At 38.2% G+C, this 24,454-nt stretch overlaps 1 protein-coding gene across 7 annotated transcripts in view; it reads right to left on the bottom strand.

Moving 5' to 3' along the window:
* The window catches only part of LOC124721160, a 191,943-nt gene that overhangs the window by 95,250 nt on the left and 72,239 nt on the right, over positions 1-24,454 (bottom strand). For 4 of the 7 annotated variants that reach the window (XM_047245989.1, XM_047245985.1, XM_047245984.1 and 1 more), the window contains 3 exons: positions 21,376-21,432; positions 16,050-16,140; positions 11,180-14,312 (listed from right to left, as the gene is read on the bottom strand). In XM_047245989.1, the coding sequence (XP_047101945.1) occupies positions 11,180-14,312; positions 16,050-16,140; positions 21,376-21,406 (3,255 nt within the window). In that variant the 5' untranslated portion in view covers positions 21,407-21,432. The remainder of the gene's footprint in view (positions 1-11,179; positions 14,313-16,049; positions 16,141-21,375; positions 21,433-24,454) is intronic. The other 3 variants (XM_047245987.1, XM_047245988.1, XM_047245986.1) reach the window with 1 other exon arrangement.

Here is a 24,454-nt window from a genome sequence, read left to right as displayed (position 1 = left end):
AATATAGCAATAAAACACATTAAAAACTCTAGGTCCAGTCACTGTTGTATGTTTTTGGTATAGTGCCAGCAGCCCAAGTTAGATAGTCAGTAATGGGCTACTGAAAGCATTGCACAAAATTATTCAATATTTTTTATGCCTAAGCTCTATTTGTTTGTTAACAGAAGTGTCAGGATTACTAGTTTTGCATTTAAAAAACCTTGATCTTTTCTAGTATAATCAGTGCTATAGCCTTAGGATAAATACAGAGCTTATGCTTGAGAATATACTGAATAATTTTGTACAGTGCTTTCAATAGCCCATTACTGTCTGTAGCTAACTGGCTGGTGGTGTTATACCATAGTGCTGCCCCAGTTCCTGGGACCTAGTGTTTATATGTTTTATTGCTATAACTGTACATACTTTTTTAATCAGTTGGCCTAGTGTTTTATTTGTGATGATAGCTCCTTTACTGTAACTTATGTAGTAATGCTAACTTCAGCACATACCAATTTATATTCTATATGCGTGTTTGGTATTGAGCGAATGTTTGTCAATATGACTTTGAGCTGTTACCTACAGCCAGTTCCAATTTCTAATTTTTGTTGTGTCTCTAACACTAATCCTAGTTACATTTCAGTTTGTAATGTGAGCTGCTTATGCTGTGTTTACAAGGGTGCAACCCGTAGCACCACTGCTCAGTTCTGTTTCCACTGACACATGGAACACATTGGCGCTCTGTAAAAGTCTTTCATAAGTATTAGCTGCAGTGCACTAACACAGTGTTGCAGGTTATTTTGGTTTCTTGGTTAATGATACTTGGAACTGCAGTTTCATTGTTCCACTTACATGCTATCTAAGTGCTGCCTGGCAATGACAGCAATTCATAAACATTTGAGAGGTTGGTCACTTCGTTAAGTGCAGCTACGTGTTACATAGTTCTGCCTTCCACACAGTGTCAAATGTTGATTTATTTGGTTTATTTAGACACCATGCACCATTGCTGGCACATTCACGATATGGATGACTTACATCAATTGCAGTTGAAATTTGCTTGTTATGTGGACCCATTTGGGCATTCAATCTGATGAGCCTTTTAAGTTAACTTTGACATGGACATCTTGACCCATAATTTATACTCTTAGGTATACTCAATAATGTGGGTTTATGTGACCCCAATTATCCTTTTTCTCTCATATTGTTTACATGCTTATGGTCTTGCACTTTGGTGATATTATTTATTTTAACTTACAGGTATACTTGAAGACAAGGTTGAGTCCTTGAAACCTGATAGACCACATACCGAACACTTGGGCAACCTTTTCCTGAATACTGCTCAAGTATTCAGGATCTGTGATCCCCAACAGGTTGGATTAAAGAAAGTCATTGAAGTAATTCAAAACTCACTCTCATAGAGCCACTACTGTTTGGTTTGATTAGTACAAGAGTGATACAGAATTACTCCATGAGGATAGATGGGGATCCTATGAGAAAAAAAGACTATTTTTTCACAGAATGATGTTGAGGAAATTAGGGAACCCGCATTTGCAACACACAGCAGAATGATTATACTGTCTCTAACATTCCTCTAGTGCTCGGACTGTAATAACAAAATAATGGATATTGGGACTCATACAGAAGCATTCAGGCCATCATTTTTCTCTTGCGCAATTTTTGAACGCAAAAGAAAGGGAATTACTTTGAAAACAGCACAAGTACTCTCCACAATGCCCAGTGCAATGTCTCTGAGAGTATGTATATAGCTGTAGATGATTTTGTTTGTACACTCTACTGTGTAATGTTCAGTATTACTTCACGAAGAGAAAAAGCCTATTTTGCTCGCATACACACGTCAAATAGACACACAACTAATAAGTGGGGCAGGATTTACACATTTGAGCTTCAGAAGTGGTGTGTAATATGTCCAGACACTCGTGCACAAGCCAGAGACAAACTAAGTAGTAAAGCAAAATCAGAAACACTGAACTTGGTTTTCAAATGTTCCTTTACATATGGAAATCGAGGGTTACTGCCTCAATTTAGTTGTCACATCACTGTAAAGATGAGTGATATAGATACTAGTGGCACTAGTGTTAAGCTTCAGGGCTCAATGGCATCCCTATGAGAATCTTGCCAAGTACTGTGGTTGAGCTAGCCACTCTTTGAACTATAATCTACCATTGATCCCTAGAACAAAAAACAGTGCTCAGTAATTGGAAGAAAGCACAGGTCACGTCTGTCTACAAGAAGGGCAACAGAAGCGATCCACAAAACTACCATCCAATGACATAGATATGTTTTAGAATCTTTGGACATTTTCTGATATCAAACGTAAAAAGGTATCTCTAACAGAATGACATCCTCCAAGTCAATCAGCATGGATTCAAAATACAATTATCATGTGGAACCCAATTCACACTTTTCTTACACAATATCCTGAAAGCCATGGATCAAGGCGGTCAGGCAGGCGCAGTATTTTCTGATTTACAAAAAGCATTTGATTCAGTACCACACTTACATTTATTATGAAAAGTACAATCACATATGATATCAAGCAAAATTTGAACTGGACTGAGGATTTATTGGTAGGGAAGGTGCACCACATTAACTTGAATGGAAAGTCATTGACACATGAAGAAATAACTGAGAGTGCCCCAAAAGTGTGTTGGGAACCTTGCTGTTAATGGTGTATATTAACGACCTTGCAAATAATATTAGTAATCATCTCACAGATAATGAAATGGAAAATTTTCAACTAGTTTTGAAAAACTTGGATTCTTTGTTGTGCTATCTGCCATACAGGGGAAAGCAAATTATTGCGTATGGGGATTTCAATGTAGATTTTCTAGAACGGTCCGATAGGAAGCTTGACCTTGAAGTATTACCTGGTTCTTTCAATTTGACAACCGTTGCTGATTTTCCTACTCAGGTGGTACAGGAAAGCAGCACACTGATAGATAATGTTTTCATAGACCAAGACAAATTTAACCAAATAAAAACTTTTCCTGTTAAGAATGGTCGGTCTGATCATGAAGCACAGCTAGTTACTGTATATGATATAGCTCCATACAGTAATGAAAGGAGTCCTCCAAAATAGTGCAGTCAATTAACGATTTAACAATTGAAAATTTTAGGGAATGCTTGCAACAGTTGGACTGGGATGGGATGTACAGGGAACCTGATGCTAATTTAAAAATTTAACCTATTTCATGATACCTTTGTGAGTGTACCTGAAAACAGTTTCCCTAAGAAAACAGTGGAATATAATTTTAAGAAACCATGTAAAAAGCCATGGCTTACAAAAGGGATAAAATATCTTGTAAAGAGAAAAGGGAAGTATATCTTATAGCTAGGAGGAGTAATCACCACGAAACAGTGAAACATTATAAAAACTACTGCACTGTATTAAGAAAAGTTATTAAAAAGTCCAGAAGTAAGTGCATTATGTCTGAGATTAGCACATCTAATACCAAAATTAAAACTATTTGGAATATTGTTAAAAGGGAAACAGGGCAACTAAGAGCACACAAAGAGTGTATTTCTATCACACTCAATGAAAAGTTTGTGAACAAGAAGTCAGAAGTAGAATCATTTTATAAATGTTGTACAGAAAATATGATCCAGCTATTCATTAGAAAATGCAAGGCAGTATACGAAAGAGGCAATACCTATGCACCTTGATAAAACTGAAATTCAACCATCTCTCCTACTGAAATCAGGAAAATAATAAATTCACTCAAAAGTAAAAGCTCACATGGAATTGATGGCATTTCCAACTGAGTACTACAAGCTTGTTTCCAACAAATAAGTAGGATTCTTAGCCACATATGTAGTAGCTCACTAAAACAGGGCATTTTTCCAAATAGACTGAAATACGCTATTGTTAAACCATTGCATAAAAAAGGGAATAGGTCTGATGCTAACAACTACCGCCCAATCTCACTTCTGACAGCTTTATCCAGAATTCTTGAAAAAGCAATGTATTCAAGCGTAGCATCACGTATTTCTAAACATAAAGTACTAACAAACTGTCAGTTTGGTTTACAGAAAGGCTTTTCAACAGAAAATGCTACATCTGCTTTCACTGACCAAATATTAAATGCAATTAATAACTGAACATCACCCATTGTGATATTTTGTGATCTCTCAAAGGCTTTTGATTGTGTGAATCATGAAATTCTTCTAGATAAGCTTAAGTATTGTGGTATGAGTGGGACAGTGCGCAAATGGTTTAATTCATACTTAACTGAAGAATGCAGAAGATGGAAATTAACAGTACAGATGGGCTGCAAAAATCAGCAGAATCCTCTAACTGGGGGGGGGGGGGGAATCAAGAATGGTGTCGAACAGGGTTCAGTCTTGTGTCCCTTATTGTTCTTAATATATTTTGGGAAAACACAGTTTATACAATTCTGTACCGTAAATGGCATAACACCACTGATAAACATTGACTATGAACAGAAGTCTGTTGCTAAGGCAGAATATTCAAAATTTCTGGGTGTGGGCATTGATGAGAAATTGAATAGGAGGAAACACATAAATGAATTGCTGAAATGGTTAGGTTCAGCTACCTATGGTATTAGGGTTATTGCAAATTTTGGTGATAAACATGTCATGTCAGTAAATTAGCCCATTATGCCTATTTTCATTCACTGCTTTCCTATAGCATCATATTTTGGGGCAATTCATTGTACAAAAGCTTGTAATCAGAATAATAGCTGGAGCCCACCCAAGATCACCTTGCAGACATTTATTTAAGGAACTTGGGATATTCACAGTACCTTCACAATACATATATTCATTTATGAAATTTGTCATTAATAACCCATCCCAATTCAAAAATAACAGTGAAGTGCATAGCTACAACACTAGAAGAAAGGATGATCTTCACTATTCTGGATTAAATCTCACTTTGGCAAAGGGGTGAATTATGTTGCCACAAAAATCTTTGGACATTTGCCAAACAGCATTAAAAGTCTGACAGTAGCCAACCAACATTTAAAAGAATTTCTGAATGACAACTCCTTCTACTCAATAGATTATTTTTTTGATATGAAATAGTAACTGTAAAAAAATTAATTAATTATTTTAGGTAAAGAAAACTTACGTTACAGCAACACGTTCCACATCATTATGAAATGCATTCATGACCTATGGAACAAGGATTAATGTATCTATGAATGAATGAATGTATGTATGTATGTATGTACGTATGTATGTACAGCGATAGGATATGGTTCCTGCAGTACAGGCAAGGGGGTTTCTCCACCAATGGGCTTCAATGGTGTTTTCAAGAATGCGACTTGAAGTGGCATGTAGGCTTAACAGGTGTGCTGCTATCCAGTATAAATAGCTGTCACTCTGTAGTAAAATCATTTACAGCCCAGCAGTGCTATTGGAATGTGGAGGCCATAGGCTATGCTGGACAAGAGGATGCCATGATGCTGCATGCAGCAGTCGTGAGTTAGGGTCTCTGTCACCATACCTGTTTCCTGCACTACATCTGGACTTGGTGCCACCACAGCGTGACAGGGCTACCCAGGTCCACCCCATCAGCGAGGCCTGACTGCACCAAGGAGCCAGCTATCACTGCAAGAATTCCGGCCACCTCGACATGCTGTGTGCTTGTGGCACGACTAACGTAACCAGGTTGTGCGACACATACTGTGCACAGGTGTCGGCAATCCTGGGTGAGTTTTAGAGCAGCCAGCTGGGTGCTAGCACTTGCCATGGGGCCACTGCATCCCTAAGGCGGGGGGGGGGGGGGGGGGGGTCACTACTCCGCATCGGCAGAGTGCAAATGACTGAGTAAAATACCATATTTACTTTAATATGCTGTGTTCCCCTGGGACGACACTGTCCTGCAACCCTGACAGAACCCTCTGCTGTCTGCCATCCTGCATCAAAGCCACCACAATCCCCCGGGGTCAGCTTCATTTGGTATCAGCAGTGGAATCTTTCACCCAGTCACCAAGTCATTTGATGACAGCAGAAAGAGTGACACTGCTTACAATTGTCACCTGTGGATGAAGAATACGACTCCACTTCTGTGGGGATGCAGTTTTGTTGACATACGATGTGGCAGGTGCAGTGTTTTTGGTCGACTTTGAGTATCACAGCAGGCCAGTGGGTCTTTGGTCAGATGTATAACGGTATTTGTGGGTTCAATATGTGGCAGGTAAATGCAGATGGGGTTCTGTGGATGTGGAAATTAGAATGTTGGTTTTTGCAATGGGTGTTATCACACAAAAGAGATGCCTCTCTCTCACTGTCTAGAAGCAAATAAGCTGTTAATCATGAGTAACAATTCAGGAGGTGAAACTAAATTTAGTCCTCATTTCCATGTCTAAATAATAATTATGTGCAGCCAATCAGGCAAGAGTAGTTAGGTTGTAGTAAGAAGTAATATGATAGCGTCACAGTTAAGTGTTCTCATAATCTGATTTCATGTTCCTGTTTTGACATTTTCATTGAATGGAATTATCATGACACCAGAGTATGACAATCACAAGAAATGCACGGTATTGTGGACCATCTGTAAGGCGCACAGGTGTACAACAAGTGTTGCTCAGTATGTAAGCATGTAAAGACGTAAGAGGTGTGGGATTGAAGTATGTTTAAGTGTCCTTGTCATTTCTGTGTGTAATTGATAAAAGGTAATAATGTCATGGTCAGTACCACAGTGAGAGAAGTTTTCAATACCACAGGAGGCTCCTCAGATGAGGCGTTCAAAATTTTAAAAACTGAAGTGGACAATACCCAACTGTCTGAGAATGGAAGCACTTTAGGATAGGGAGAAAGAAACAGCTTACTGCAAAACTCCATAGTATGTGGAGAAGAAGCAGAGAGGGTTTGATGACTGGTGGATTAAAAATTGTCCTTGGGACATGAGGAATAGGAAGATTTTGGAGAAGATGGATAGAAGGGAAAGAGAGGAGGCATATGGAGAACATTGGCAGGAAGAGGGACAGTCCTGGAGATAGACTGACTGGTCACACAACTTGTCCAACAGCTGTTAATATAGTTAACCCAATCAATCTGGAAAGGTGGAGGAGAGAACAGAGAATCTGATGACTGGTGGGACAAGTTTGTGAGTGGGAAGATTATGATAATTATTAAATGGAGTGGCAACATTATACAAATTACTGAGAGTTTACACAATGCATGGAATAAGTTGTTAAAAGCATGTGGAGTATTGTAGAAGTACCAGCTCAGGTATCATGTGGAATTGTGGAGGCCGGGGTAGCAGGAATGAGTGTGGGCAAAGTGAATAAGTGTGTGGATAGCAAAGTGAGTGATGCAAGTGCCACACTATCTATCTCATTGTAGGATAATGGGTGTTTTTTAGAGGCCGTAGAGCCCGGACAAAATGCACAAATGCATCTGCCAACTAAATTTGCAACATGCAGTGTGGAACTGCAGATGATAATGCTAATTTAGACTAAAAGTTGTTGATAGTTATGTTGCAGATGTTGTGGCTAAGATGGTAAAGAACATATATTTCCATATGATGAATGTGTTCCCTAGAGCTTAGGAGGAAACGAAGAAGCTGTGGAACAGGATGTGAGGGCATGGAGGGAGGGAGGGAGGGAGGGAGGGAGGGAGGGAGGGAGGGAGGGAGAAGTTGCCAATGACACATAACTAGCAGGGCAAAAAAGTAAAGGTAGAATGTGATGTGGGTTCCAAGAGAACTAATTCAGTGGAGTAGTACATAAGTAGTCTAGTAGTGTAAGAGTAAGTATAGTAAGCTTAGTAGGTTAATGGGGTCTCAGAACCATGTGGTTTAAGCTGCCATACACTCTTGTGATGGAAACCTGTTTCATAAAATGTGAAACAACATTCACTGGGCATGGGAATCTCGGCTGTAGATTGGATCTATGTGGAGACTCAGGGGTCTGGATCTTCAAGGGGGTAATGTAGCAGCACTACTGTTTTGTGGGTAAATCTATGGGAGTATGTGGGAGTGTGGAGGTAAAGCATTGCAACAGCTGCTGCCACCTGGCAAGTGTGTGATGTAGACATTCCAATTACAGTAACAGGGCTGTTTATTCATTGTTAGACAGGCTAGGCTTGGCTCTGCAAAATGGGCAGCACAGCAGTAAGATACTTGTTGCAGTACAGGCAAAGAGATTTCTCCACCAACAGGTTTCAGTGGTGATGCCAAGAATGTGACTGAAAGCAGCACATCGGCATAAAAGGCGTATTGCTATCCTGCTTAAAGAGATATCACTTTGTAGCAAAATCATTCGCAGCCAAGCATTACTACATGGAGGCTATGGCAGACAAGGGGACATCATGAAGCTGCCAGCAGTAGTCACAAGTTCAGGCCTCCATCACTATACCTATATCCTGCACTAACAATAAGTCCACCTTACAGACTTTGAGCCGTGCCACGACAGGGCTATCCAAAGTCCATTCCATCAGCAGGCCTGACTCCCACCCAGGAAGACACTGGATCAAGTCTCAGGCATGGCAGCTGCCTTTCACCAATAACAATACCATCATAGCAGCAGCTGCGGCACATCCCACCATCACCCATTGGGTCACAGTTGTCCACCAAGGAGTTGGCTACCGTAAGAATTCTGCCCACTACTGATAATGCGTGTTTTGCAGCATGACCCATGTAACTGAGCTGTGTCTCCCATACTGTGCACTGGTGTTAGCAATCATGGACACGCATGCCACCGCCAGCCAGCTGGGCACTTGCTGTCCCCTGCTGGCCCTGTGGCGCCCCCCCCCCCCCCCCCCACTTGTGCCGATAGGGGCTTTTGCCACCCCAAATCAGCAGAGTGCAAATGTCTGAGTAAAATAAAAGGTTTATTTTGGTAGCTGTGTGTTATGTGGGCTGCCACTGGCCTGCAACCTTGCCACAACCCCCAGCCACCTGCCATCCTGCACCGAAGCCACTCCACTATCCCCATGGTTGGCTTCAGTATCACTAACACAAATACAGTAATTATGTGTATCCTGCTGGTTCTGTATTAAATGGCTGAAGTCTGAGAAAATTAAACATGTTCCCTGACAGAATCACCTTGTGCAATGAGACTGAATACATTACACCCACCTGTGGAGAAGTGTCTTACATCTACCTGTAGAGAAGTGTCGACTTATATGATGCGCAAAAGGACATTAACTACACACCAAATGTTTGTTTCAAAACCCAAGATACTGAACATGTGTAACACAACAGCAGTTACTTCTAATCAAAAATCTCCAAGATAATATCCTAGACTGTAAACAGAAAATTAGAAGATGCAAGAAGCTTCCAAGGGGGGACAGGAATTTGTTTCACTCAAGAGTCTCGAGCAAAATAGCAACATTCTCAAGAATCGGTTTGATCTGTATGGAAATAAGATGCATGGGAAACACATATGGATACATTGTGTATGGTCAGGTCACTGACATATATGAAGCCAACCATATTCAATAAAAGGTGGACCAGGAGCCAAGTATCAACTAACATCAGTTAACAGAAAATTCCACGAGGTAAAAAATACTGAGCAGATGTACAATCAAGGTTTATCATATGCAACAACCCAGTGCCAAGGTGGTTATCTTACCTTAAATACCTGAATATGTCCAAACAACACATCACCTACCACTGTTAGATATCTTGTTGCAACTTCTGGGTCACAGAGCTCTCACCAGGGAGTGCTATCACTTTCAAGGGGTTGCTTGATAAACCGCCAAACACACACAATGGCGCCATGTACCCAGCATATAAAGTGTCTCTCGCAATGTGAATTAATCTAAGGACAGTGCATAATCAAAGTTTAGCCTGCAGAAAGATTGTCATGTTTATCTGTAATGCTTCTGGGGTATGTTGCACCCTGCTAATATTATGGGATGGTGCCAACAAGGGGATGCAGATGTCTTCATCAGGATCAGCAAGAAGAGGCATATATTTCATTACATGTCTTTCGTACGAGTATTGTTAATGGTGCAGTCTATAATGATAATATCCTGCAGTGTGCCTTCTTCAATATGCATGTTGAACTGGATTCCACCTACTGAATGATAGATAACACTCAGTCACACAGGGCTGGCCTGGTAGATGAGTATTTGTAACGAGTGGTCACTGTTTGTCTAGTGTGGTCAGTTTGCTCCTTGGCCTTGAATCCGATACAACACACACAGGAGGCTCCAGACTGAAAGGTTGCATTTGTAACTTTGTCATGACAGACCACTGCTGACCTCCAGAGAGCACTACCCTGACAATGAGAGCCATAACAGGAAAGCCTACTGAATGGCCCAATCCACAATATGGAGGGTCATAGTATGTCTTAAATTGCCATGCGAGGCTATAACATCTGTTACTGATATTCTGTAGGTCACTTGTGGAATGTAACCAGCATACATAACCAGCACACACAATCAGCATACCCATGTCACCTTTTGAATCCCTAAGACTTCTTGCCTTGCAAGTGAAACTTTCTCCACTTACTTTATTTTGCACAGTTTCAAGTACATACTCTCAGTCACTGTAAACAGGAGAATTGTGTTTTTGGCCCTCTCCATACAGAGTGTCCAGGAGGAATGGCCAATATTCAGGGATATGACAGGAAGGGTCATTTAGAGCAAAAAAGGCAAATAAACATGAGCTCTTAAATGCATACCTTAAGAGCTATGAGCACTTGTTCATCCTTGTTACTGTGACACACATCGCTTCTACTGAACAAGTTCTCACAGCTCTTAAGGCATACATTTTAGAGCCCGTTTTTACTAGACCTTTACTTCAAATGATTGTTACTGTCATTTCCTTGAATATTGACCAGTCTTCCTGGGACACCCTTTATTACATGTCACAGATCTTTACCATTTTGAAAATGGTGCTGAGCAGAAAAAACGTTTACTTATATGTCTCATACAATTAACATATATTCTCATGAAGTATGAATCTTACCAAGGGATATTGTATTTTTACTTTTTTAATTGTATGGGTACAGCTTGTTTAGAGTAAGTCCATGTGGACTACAACTTATAAAAATTTTACATCTAACATTATTGCTGTAATTTCTGTATTGTAAATTTTACCATATGCTTTTCAAAAACCAAGAGCATATAACTGACAAAAAATTTGTTACAAAAGCTTCTACTTTTAGTACAAGATTAATGCAACTTATGTGGTAAAGTTTTTGTTTTCAGTTGTCATCATTTGTCTGAAAACTATAAGTACTATTAAGATTATTAGGAAACTTACTCCCAATTTGATGCTTCTGTTAGCATGGTCTGCAACATCACACACAATTTTCAGTGCTCTCTGGGTATCCTCGTAATCTGGTGAGGAGGAATCCAGCTGTCGGGAATAGTCTTCAAGTAGAAGTCGGTACTGTGGTATTCGCTGGACAGGTTTTAACATGAAATGCTTAATTGAAAGTTTTTGGCAAATGGGCAAGGCTTCAAAGTCTCTCACTAATTTGGAAAATTTTGGATATTTTTGACAACATTCATCAAAATGACTGCACTGAGCTCCAAAATTCTGAATATATGTGGTATACAGTTTTAAGAATGGACCTTTCCTTACAATGACATCCGCTATCTTTTTAGAAGATTGCCAATTTTCAATTCTGCATTCAAGATCGTGCAGCAGATCCTCATTAAGGCTTTGTAATTGTGGCAAACTATTAAATATCTTACAGAAGTCGTCATCGGGGATTATTTGAAATTGATATTGTTTTCTTGTCATTTCCAAAGCCTGTCGGAAATCTTCATTTAAAAGTTTCAGTACACTGATAAATACTCTTTCTGATGTCATAAGTTCTTTGGCAATGAAAAATGCTTTATTGGCTTTCTGCTCAGATGATGTAAGTTTTACTGCATCTCCCTTGCTAAAATGACCAGTTGCCTCAGAATCAGAGTTCTGACTTGTTTCTGTGATGTCTGTTTTTTCTTGGTCTGAGTGAGCATCACCTTTCATGTAATTCTGTTCTGGAACTTTTGACTTTCTACCTGCAGAGCTCTCTACAACTTTCATAGAAGACAGAGAGTATTCATTGTCTTGACTGCTGCTTGATATAGATGCACAATCTTCATTAGGTAACAAGCCTCTCTCAGACTTTGAATATACATTCCACTGAGGTGACTTCTTAGCAACATCACATTCACTCCCTTGGAACAGATCTTCTAGTGAACTCTGCCTTGCTGTGTTGTCTGAGCTGTCTAGGTCAGCTAAAGCTCCACTTGAGAGGTCACCATCATCATACCACAGAGATAAACTGTTACCTCTTCCCCTAGGTTCATTCCTCATTGCTCTGACACGATCCCTGCAGCTGCTCCATGACAGCCGCCGTGCATGCTTCCTGTTTAATGCTGTGTTCCGGTGGGTCAGACTGCACGGCAATGATGGTGTGGATGAAGTTAATGAATCATCTGACAGTAATCTGAATATTAGTTTCTCACTTCCAGCACTCCTGTACTTAAATTTCTGTTCTGGTGATGACTCCGTTTTTTCTTGAGTAGATGTAGTACTGTTTGAACCAGTGCTGATGGCACATACCTTACCAGTGTCTACATTAAATGAGCTCTGACATACTTCTAAACTTGAAATACCATCACCGCAGATTTTCTGTGATGTAGTGATTTCAACATGGTCAACAACAGAATTCTCCAGTAATATAGTGACATCATTATTTTCCTTTAACAGATTTATATTTTCCTCACAAGTTTGTTTATAAGAAGAACTGTCAATTTCATCTACCCTTTTCCCAATTTCATTTGAACTATTGCGAACAGAGCTATTCACTGACACCCATTCTATCTTACTTGAACTTGAACTATCATGTACATCTGACATCGATTTTTCTTGAAAACTTGTTGCACACATATCACTTTCATTTGGGAGGGCACTAGATTTCTTAATCTCGTTTCTAGGAGCGTCTTGCTCACCAGAATGAGGACAGTCTTCACACTGAGATTTGCACACAGAAAAGTTCTCTGGTGTGACAGTTCCTTTATCTTTGTTATCTGACTTGATAAACTCTGTAGACAACACAGAATTATCTATATTTGAAGAAACATCCTTATCTAACCTACATGTTTCACTAAACGTTGTGGCTGCTGTAGTGTCCATATCAGCTGCTATTTCACTGAGCTGCACTTCATTCTTTACCGAATGACTGGTATTTGGTCTAGCTGCTTCTTTGGATAAATGAGTTATATCTGGACGATTGCAAGTTTCAAATAAGTGCTTTAGGGCATGGAGGTTGAGCCTGTCATCAATAAAACTATTAACTGTAGTTTCTTGTTTTGGATCCTTTTCTGGATTTATACTAGTTGTTTTATCATTAGAACAAACAATACCTTCTGAGTTATTCTTGCGATTTTTTTTCTGACTGTAATTAACAGTGGCATATTCGGGAAAACTTCTCTGGGGTTTAATCAAACTTATACGGCTGTACAAATCCTGTTTGCTTTCTAATTCCTTTGTAGGTAAAACATCTGTAACTGATTTTCTTCTCCTCCTAGGGGGTGGTATAGGGGTTTTACCATTTTTATCTAGTGATATGTTAACACTATGGACCTCACTTAAATGACGTGTGTAAAATCTTCCCAAACTAGAGCTCTTTGCCTTCACCTCAAGATGTTTGACTTTGCATGTGTCACTGTTGTCAAATTTTTTGAGCAATATGTCAGGAGGGCTTGATGAAATAAATTTATCCCTAGAGCTCAAAAATGAAGTACCCTCTATACACTTAAGAAATATATTTCCCTGTAACGCCTTATTTTTAGGAGAACGTGGGGGACGTACTGGAACATCTCGCCTGTCACTTTCCGGAAGACAATCAAATTCCTCAAAATTTGCAACTGGAGCTCTGATATGTAACACATGATAGGAATCAACTTCACTTTTTGGAACTGTATCAGCTCTAACACAAAACTCTTCTACATTTTTTGATTCCAGGCACCTCTCTGCACTTGAGGTATGTTTGTTTGGAATCTTGACATTTTGCACAGAAGTTTCACTAAGTTCCTCAACTGCTGTCTCTGATACAACACGCTTTACACAGTTCTGAGGGGAAGGAGGTTCAGTGTTCACAATAACCTTTTTTGATTTAATTGGTGTCTGTGGTTTAGGGAAAATTTGTGGTCTTGTCAGAACCTGCTTCTTCGATGAAAATGGTTTCCTATTACACTTTTCTTCACACACTTCATGTCCACCACATTTTTTAAAAGTTAAATCTTTGATCTCTTTGCACTCATACTGTTTCTTTAATTCTGTTATGGATGTTGTTGATTTTCCAGTTTCTGTATAATTTTCTGTAGATGCTGTTTCCTTAAAGGTAATGCTCTTTTGACAAGAATTTGCACCTGAACTGCTTCCTCTTGTAACTGTCCTAAAAACGAAAAAAAAAGGTCATGTTATCAAGAATACTCTTCAGATGAGCAACTAAATACAGAAAGAAAACAATTAACAACTAAACATTAGTTACCAATAAAATAAACAAATAAATAAAGATATAAATAAAATTTAAAAAGCAGCAAATCAATGTGATATGCATGAGCTGATTCTCAGGAAGGCTACCATTATTCCATTTAAGGTTGCTGATGTCTAAGCAGAATTGGTGCTAATAGGTATGATGCTGAAGTTCTTGCTGTTTTTTGTAATTAGTAGTTAATAACCTGTCACCAGCAAGGCCATGACAGAGAATTGGAACAATAACTATTTCTCACAGTGACTCCAGTGACATGACAACTTTGATGAACATGTGAACATAATGTTATTAATGGAAAGCAGTATATTTATTCAAACAGTCTTCCAACTCAAAAGCTTATTCTTCCAAAATATTACTGTCAAGGTATTTATCATCCTATCACATCCTCATAAACATAGAACTTATCACAGAATATCAGGACCATTTTTAGTTTACAAATTAAGCGATGAACAGACTTTTAGAACCACTCTGAGCTATGGTGGTAGACCTCCACAGAAAATTTGGAACACACCAAAAATACTGAAACAACATTTATGAGAACATTCTTTGACAGCCGTGACAATTCATTAAGATTTATTTCACAGTTTTAAATACAGTCGAAGTGTTTAAAGGAGGCATACACGAGTAAAATCAGTAAAAAATTATGCAAAGTAAATAATAAAGACATCACAGTTAAGAAAAAGAATATTATCAGAACAAAAATTCACAGAATTTATGTTCAGGCTATGAAAAACAACTCATCTGAAAGTGCAAAACCATAACTGGAATCCATATGCTAAGTTTTCGCAATGGAAGAAGGAAGGAAGGAGGTCATATAGAAATGATGTATAATGAGAAGATCCTTTACGTATGAAAGTGTACTGGTCTATGCATCTGTAGTTAAGTCACTAAATGAGTTAGTTAGGCCATGTGTAATACATTACTTTGGCACTCTAATGCTTTTATGGTGTGAAGAGATTACAAAAACAGAAGGAAGTATGAATCTTATACTGAAGACAAATATACAATGCTCTCAATAGTAGATTATGCTTTAGAACTAAATTCAAGAAATGGGCAAGTTACAGATTTATCACGGCATGTTCACATAAATCACATTGTCTGCATGTTTCAATCATATTACATGGGTGGTCTTTCAGAGTAAAACTTAGAAAGACAAAAATATAAGAAAGTAAATGTCATCATTTGGGTTTCAAATTGGATTTCCCACCACATAAAAATCTGTTGCATCATTTATGAGGTCTTATGGACTTCTAAATAAGTACAAAAAATACTGTGTACCAATGGCATGGACACCATTTTCAGAAAATCATTTCGGAAGAATAAAGACATAGCTACTAGTAAACAGCACAGCTGGAGCATTCTTCCTATGTTTCATGATATCTGAATAAAAGCACTGAAACCATCAGGAAATATTCTGACAAGTACTGGGAAAATCAATAAACGAAACAAAGGTGGGGTGACAAAAATCTAAATGGCCAGACCACAAGCACAAGAATTTCATCAGTATGGCATACAGTTACATTTAAAACTAATGTTTCTTATCATGTTCTAAAATTATAATGTTTTTGGCATGGCAAGAAGATCAGATATCACTTTTCTTCATTTTGTAAAAATGTTATTTTAGCGTTATGACAGTACCTCATAGATTTGAGTCCTGCAGTTGTCCCAGGAGAGTGATGGGCGGGGATACATCCTGTTGGTTTGGGTGGTAGTAGTGGCCTCACTCTGTCTGTGAAAAGTAAAAGTCATCTGCTGTAAAATTCAATTTATAGGAAACTCTTATGCTCCTACATATATACATAATATAAATATGATGTAACCTGAAATATTTGTTCAAGCATGGGCTTGTAGTACATGTTATATGAGTGTATACAGGTGAAAAGCAACAACTGCCATTTCAAAAGTGTTGTGAAACTGATGAAAATACATAAAAGTGGCCCACAACGTATCTAAATTCCAAATAAGAAAAGTGTATAATCAATCTAATTCCCATAACATCCTTTCTAATAAACCATAAGTTGTAATCTGGAAAGTTTCATATACATGAGTAGCATTTTTCAGAGTACAAACAACTATCAATCACAAGTTTATAGACAACATTTTTGCTTTTTAAAGCATGTAATATGCTGCTGTTCTCATATTATTGAGTATATTTGCCATACAAAACATCAAAATTATATGTTGAAAGCACGGTCATGAATAAAGTTCAGTGTGGGCACAATAAGTCTGCTGGGGAATCTGAGATGATGATGATGATGCTCTCCTGCAGCTGTTGACTGCATCAGGCACAACCTGCTACAAGTTATGGTTCTTATAGGCACCAATAATATCTACTGCCTGGGCTCAGAGACCATTCTCAGTTCCTTACAACACCTGGCTAAAGTGGAGAGCATTAGCTTCTTTCATGAGGCAAAAGCACACCTCATAATTTGTAGCATTGGCACAGCAAAAAATTGTAGCTTGGTGCTTCAATCAACCATCCAAATAAAGTAGCCAATGGATGAATGTTTCAAAGAAAATTTACAAATTATTAGACACAAACTGCTCTATGATGCCACATCAATTCTGATACTTCAATTACAAAGGAAACAGATGAGGTAACAAACATAATCAACTTTTTTGATTCAGTGCATGCTGTGAGAAGAATCAGATACCATACGGTTATTAGAGCATCAATGATCAAAATTTTTGAATGAAAAGTAGGATGATATTTTTACTTAAAAATGTGTCAAAAAATTACTAGAAATTATCCAAGCAGCCAACAGCATTCATTTAGCTCTAGGGAAAAGAATGATGAACAGCGCAAATTCATTAGAATTAAAGGATACATGATTAATAAGTTTGTGCTGTGTATGATTAGTAAGGGATGAAAGAAGTACACTTGGTTCAATACCAATTCATAAAGTTAATGCATAAACAGAGAGAGCTGCGTAGCTGATTCGAACGACACGGCATTCTTACTGAATTCCAAGAATGTTGAAAGCTTGTTTTCCAATACAAACTGTGAAACATATTACTTTATTCAACTTAATCTTTCATAATGACCACAAAGGTAAAATTAAGATTAATTCAGGCATATACATAGACGTAGCAACAATTTTACTCCATACACCACATGTGTACTGAACAGGTTTTGGGAAAAGAGGAAGGGGTCGATGAAATTATTCTGGTACCCATCTTCCAGCATACACTGTACAGTGGCTTGTGGAGTATCAGTTAAATGAAGCATGTATTTCAGAGTTTCATCACTATGGTTACTGTGTCAAACAACTCAAAGTTCCACAACAATATCAGCAAATTTTGCCAAATATGGCAAACAGATTTTTTTTTAAGCAGGAAAAGTGCGTGTGCTGGTCTTCCCATCAATAGGCTTTTGAATTCTCACCCACACTAATAGACCCAGTTATCATTCCATACAATGACACATGCAAGGAATTCTTTATCCTTAGCTCAAGAATCTACATTTAAAAATGGACTTGTGTGTGTTCCATTATGGAATCTGCAGTTATCTAAACTAAATGATGTACACATACAACATAATAAGATGGCACACGTAAAAGCAAACATAATTCTATAATTAAATGGAAGTTGGCAACAGCTGAAACAATTTCAAGTAAATCTGGTATAAACGTAAATTACTGATTTGGAAAGAATCCTCAAACAGGGACGGAAGTTGTTTGGTAAGGGAGTGACACTCAAACATAATCAAAACTGACTGATAAGAATTGTTATAGCATTTCACTTCTAGGTATGAGAGCAAGGGTGAGAAGGAACTGTCATGTAGAAAAAACCAAAAACTAATGTGTCATATTGATAGTTTATAGTAACTGTGTTGATTGTTGATAGTCGCAATGACTTTTCAGTTCAAATTAGTCAAAAAGAACAATCGGAGCTCTCTATAGTACTTTAATGAGAACTGAATGTGGCAGAAATCATTTTCCTATACTTGCATAATATGAGAAATGGGGATGAATATGAGAAATAGGGATGAATATGAGGCATATTCAAAAAGTAAGGGCCATAACAAATACATTCGTCAGAATATGCTTTTTTGGCGACTTTCATTTCCTGCAAACCATGTTCACTTTGCCAAATAATCATGGCTCACTTCTAAACATTTTTGTAACTTTGTACTAGCTTCTTAAACCACTCTGCACAGAAGTTCTGCGTCTTGCAATTGAGCCAGTTTACAATAGCAGTGTTGATTTCCCCCCTCATCTTCAAAACATTGTTCACCCAGCCATTGTCTCTCCAAGTGCAAGGAGATGTAATAGTCATTGGGTGCGAGGTTGTGACTACAATGTGCATGGTTGGAAAGTTGCCAATAGAAACACTAAATTTTACCAGTGGTATGGGCAGCAATATGTACATGCATGTTGTCACAGACAAGGACAATTCTGGTGGACAGTTTCCTGCAATATCAATTTTGGATGGCATATTTTAATCTGGTAAGTGTTTTGCAGTACACATCAGCTGTAATTGTAGACTACGTTCCATCAAATAAATCAAAAGCATGCCCTTTTCCTCCAAGAAAACTGCAGCCATAATTTTTTGACTCAAGTAGGGAGACTGATTTCTTTTACTTTTTGGTGAGGTTAGATTTGTACCACTGCAATGACTGATTTTGATTCTGCATTGACGTAGGATATCTTTGTCTTGTTGCATGAAATACTGAAGGAAGACAAATCATCTCAATCTTGCCGATAATGCTCTCCTGTTCAACATTCTTTGCTCTTTGTGATGGTCAGTAAACATTTTCAATACACAACTTGCATGCAATCTGCAACGTTCTAGTTTTTCAGCGGCAAGCCTATCAATAGTAGAGCAGCCAACATGAGAAAATTTAACATCCAGAGTACTAGTTACCAATCAGATCACAGTTTTTGTTCTACTTGTTGGACAATTTCATCAGTCGTGTTACTGAGCCTGCAACTCTGTTCATCATTATGCACATTTGTACAGCCAGTTTCGAATCGCCGACACCAATGTCTCACATTGCCTTCACTAATTGCTGTAGACCTGTAAACTAGGCAAACTCCTGATGAATTTTACCAGCTTTACATCCCTTTGCACACAAGAATTTAATTACAACACACACTTCATAACTGCTGGGGGCAACAATTATCGAAGTCATTGTTGTTTGCTTTTGCCCTTAGTCAAACAACTACAGATTCAAAACAATGACTTCTACAGGCCCATAAAGAATTGATGAGCCCCATCATTCATGCAACTTTGTTCTGAGCCGACTTTTAAACATAAGCAAATGGCCTTTATTTTCCAAATTCACCTTGTGACTAAGTGAGCAACAATGGGTAAGCAGGTAGCATACCTACAAAGCTTTGCGTCATTGTGTTCATTTCAACTTGGTGTTCTTTTTAACAACCTTCTTCGTAGAAACCTGACTAAAAGGTAATGAAATTGAAGTACCTCAAAAGTGAGCTAATGTACTGTTAATACCCACATTAACAAACGGTGGTATTCATGCAAGTAATTTTTGGCACATGTGACAGATGTTAATCAACAATACATTTGCTGTTTACAGCCCATTAATATTACTGCTTCATTACATATTTTTAAACATTAGTTCATTTCCTCTTTCATTTGTGCAACACACACCATATTAATGGACCATTCCTCAGTGAATCCTCCTCGGTTTTCTATTTTGTGTTCCCAAAAACATAATTACCGAACAGTACTACTGCAAGATGCAAACATTTAGCAGGTGGGGAGGGATCAGTTTGTTTAATTTTGTTGAGAGTATATTATACTGTGTTGCATCCTATGAAAAACTGGATTACAGATGAATTTTCATACCATAGTAGTTTATTACAAAACCGGGCACCCACCCAAGCACACGCGCACCCCCCCCCCCCCCCCTCTCTCTCTCTCTCTCTCTCTCTCTCTCTCTCTCTCTCAGACTGGAAAAATAATTAAGAGCACCTGAAAAAATAAAATCAATGTACTGACATTCCTTTCAGAAAAGATGATGCATATTGGAAGCTACTAAGTCAGTCATATTAATGTGAATTTTGGGGCCATACAACCATGTACCAACTGTTTGTGTGAGAACCATTTTGTTAAAAAACACAGTTAAGGGTAAACATGCAGAACTGGTGTACTGTATTCTATAGGACGACTTGGACAGCTTGAAAAAAAAAATCAACACTATAATGAAACTATCTGACAAATTAAATTCTACTCAGGATCAGGGGACTTAAAACTGGACCCTAACTTTTCACGATAGCAATTCCCTTACCAACTGAGATATTGCGGCTCACCTTGTACCCTGACTCAAAGTTTCAAACTGCCTTTTTGGCAGACGTTTTTTTAGTGAAGTACTGGTGGACTGACATAAAACACTTCATTTTCCAGAACAATCACAATAATAAGAAGAGAAAGAGAATTACAACAGTGCAGTTGCTACACTAACCAGACTGAGTGTCATACAGTTTCCTCCAAATTATGCTTATTTTCATGTCTATGAAGGCTAGTACAATTGAAAACTATGAACAGAAAATATGCAACATAATGCCAAATGCTTCCATAACAATGTTTCCCAGGTTCAAATGTGTTCGAGAGTATGCACATTTACAATATATTCAGTTCTCATTTTCCCTGACCAGGCTTTATTAACCTGCTCCCCTCTTTTTGTATACTATCTCAGTGTCTCTAGTTCATTTACTACAGCAGCTTACTGCATATCTCACAATACACTAACTCTGGAAGAAGCTTTTTCAGAGTGATGAGTAAATTTATAAATTAACACAACCATCCAAACCATTCAATGTGTTGTAGCTGTTGTATGGCTTCAGCTGTAAGGTTATTAAAACCTGCATTGAGTATAAACCACTGGAATTGATATAGATGGGTAACAGACGAATTAACCACGTGAATGTGTGGCATTCATTTATAGATGGGCATCCAAGTATGATAAACAAGATGAATAAAGGTATCATGTACCAACCTTGCTTCTGTATAATACCCCCTTCAGCCATCAGACTGGAAAAATAATTAAGAGCACCTGAAAAAATAAAATCAATGTACTGACATTCCTTTCAGAAAAGATGATGCATATTGGAAGCTACTAAGTCAGTCATATTAATGTGAATTTTGGGGCCATACAACCATGTACCAACTGTTTGTGTGAGAACCATTTTGTTAAAAAACACAGTTAAGGGTAAACATGCAGAATTGTTGCAGTTATTGTTGTTATAAAACATGACCAGCTTGCCACCGTTGGTATTTTGAATAGGGGAACTGGTGTACTGTATTCTATAGGACGACTTGGACAGCTTGAATAAATGCTTGGCACACGGTATCAAATAAAAACATGATATGTATAATCAATCACAAAGCAAGAATTCTGAATTCAGAGAATCACTGTATTGTATTACCATGGTTCATAAGAATGAAAAAAAAAAAACAGAGTCTGGGATATTCTAAATCAAGTAAACACAATGGATATTCTCGATTTAAGATAAAGACTTTTTCTTAAAATCCCTGTAAGTGCATTAAAAAAAGTACTTGTACAGGAGTATTTTCAGGATGAGTAAGCAATATATCATAAGTCATGGAGTACAGTCTTTTCAGAAGAGGATGGGAAAGAGAATCACAACAGAAGAGTTGTTACATTGACAAGAAAACTGCATGTCATACAGTTTCATCCAAACTGTTCTTCTTGTTGAACCAGGATACAGCATTAGACCTTTTATTCCATTAATTCCCACTTACTGATGCACTGGATCAATTGGCAGCTGGTCAGCTTGTTGGAACCCACTGCCACAATATATAGATTTTATGGCAAAAATCACTAATGACAGAAGGGTGTCTTATTTTGATCATATTTCAATCCCTACCAATTTGAGAAGTGCTGCATACAAAGTGCCATTAAGTTAGCAGCAGCATACTCACCCATTGGCAAGTATCTTAAATATATTCACCATTGAGTGAGTCAGAAGACATAAGTGACTCATGATTGGAAATGAAAATATTTTTTGATCACTGACAAAAGGAGACTCTGACAGCTTGAAGACTGACTTCATGAATGAATGCTTATGGCAAGTATTCAAATACTGTCCTTCTTAAGAGCACAACAACATTGGTCTTATAGTGGGGATACGAGGTGAAAAGTTGACAAAAGATGCACATGACAATTCAATAATTGTTATGTTTCAACTAGCACAGACAATAGATTATTTGATCACCAATTACAGTAATGGTCAACAACAATACACCTACTGCCCATGTACCACACATTCACATTTATGATTTATTCCACCAGATGCCCACATTGCTATCCATGCCCCATGCAAGTTCATTAGCAAGACAGATCACACTGTTCCACCATAATAGCACTGGAATGGTTGAAGACCGAGGAAAGGTCTGGTGTTTTATAGGTGTGTGTGTGTTAATATACAAAAAACTTTGACATTTGGTGCCCTGACCAGTTTTCAGTACCACGCTCTCTGTGCAGGCTGAGCATATCTTCCAGTCCTGGATTTTTTCCCAAGTGGCAATTGCATCTTTCAAGACATTACATCAACCCATATTGCCAATTTTTTACTGGAACAGTTCAAACACCACTGTGATTTCCACTATCTACAGCACCCTAAAACTCACCAGATCCCCTTTACTGAGCACTTAAAGGACTTACTCATTATGTTCCCCATAACAACACTTTTTTGTTGAAAGACTGGTTATTCCCAACAATTGGATCAATCAGTGAAATGGATTATAATTATAAAAGTTGATGAGTATACCAATAATGATTTATTTAGTATTAGTAATTTATTTTTTCCAGCAATCATTTTACAATGAAATAGGATTTGTCAACTTAATAGATGGAAAACGTAAGTCATATACAGACAGATGAATATACACCAACATTTAAAGAAGAGAGGACAGGACAGGTTGTCAGCATAGTCCACTTGAATGACATCAAGGAAGTCTACAGAAACTTCCATAACATAATGGTAGAGTGGAGAGCATATAAGAGGTGTGCCAATAAAGAAACCAGACTGCCTGTTGTGCGCATTTCTGGTTTAGTCGATGACAAAGAGAAGAAAGGGAGAATAACCTTGGGACTCTCCCGACACGCATACAAAATTTCATGCCACTGTGGTGATAAGTCTGTCCGTGAGACTTCTTAGAAACAGGTCGAGTGTCTGAGCCCCATCAGAATTATGCTACACTCTAAAGTGGAACAACATGTTGACATCCAGTCCCTCACAAAAATTGAATAATCCACCACAGAAACTTATGATTTGTTGAAACAAGCTTACAGTGATCCATGTCTATCTCATACGGCAAGTTTTCAAGTGGGTTAACAGGTTCAAGGACAGTAGGGAAGACATCAAAGACAATCTGAAATTGGGCTGTGCTTCCACTTCAAAAACTGAAGAGAATGTGGAGAAAATCAGTAGAATTGTTCAAGAAGAGCACCACCTGAGCGTTCGAGCAATTTCAGAACTTGTCTGCATGAATAAGGAAACCGTTAAAACAGATTTTGCATGATGATCTGGGCATGACAAAGGTTTGTGTTAGAGTGGTGCCAAGAATCCTCAAAAATCAGCAAAAGCAACATCAAGTGGACTGCTGTGCTGACACACTCGAAAACAGTGAAAATGACCCTGATTACCTAGCAAAGTAATTGCGTGTGACGTAACATGGATATGCCAATACAATCCAGAGACTAAGCGACAATCCATACGTTGGAAGAGCCCTCAGTACATTAGGAAGAAGAAAGTGCACATGAGGAAATCAAAATTCAAAGCAATGATGATTGCTTTCTTTGATATCCAATGGAGTTATCTACACCAACCAGGTGCATGAAGGTCAGACTGTCAATCAAGCTTATTACTTAACTCTTCTGGAGACCCTCCATGAATGTGAGTGATGAAGAAGATGTCTGTGAAGAGTATTTTGGTGAAAAACAACATTCCAGTGGTGGAACATCCACTGTATCCACCTGATCTAGCACCATGCAACTTCCTTCTCTTCCCAAAACTGAAGTCTGCATCTGCACTCAAAGGAACCATGTTCGA

Source organism: Schistocerca piceifrons, chromosome X, assembly GCF_021461385.2.
Source record: "Schistocerca piceifrons isolate TAMUIC-IGC-003096 chromosome X, iqSchPice1.1, whole genome shotgun sequence".
NCBI lineage: Eukaryota > Metazoa > Arthropoda > Insecta > Orthoptera > Acrididae > Schistocerca > Schistocerca piceifrons.
The sequence above is the reverse complement of the archived record's forward strand: the minus strand, read 5'-3'. Positions and strand labels throughout refer to the sequence as shown.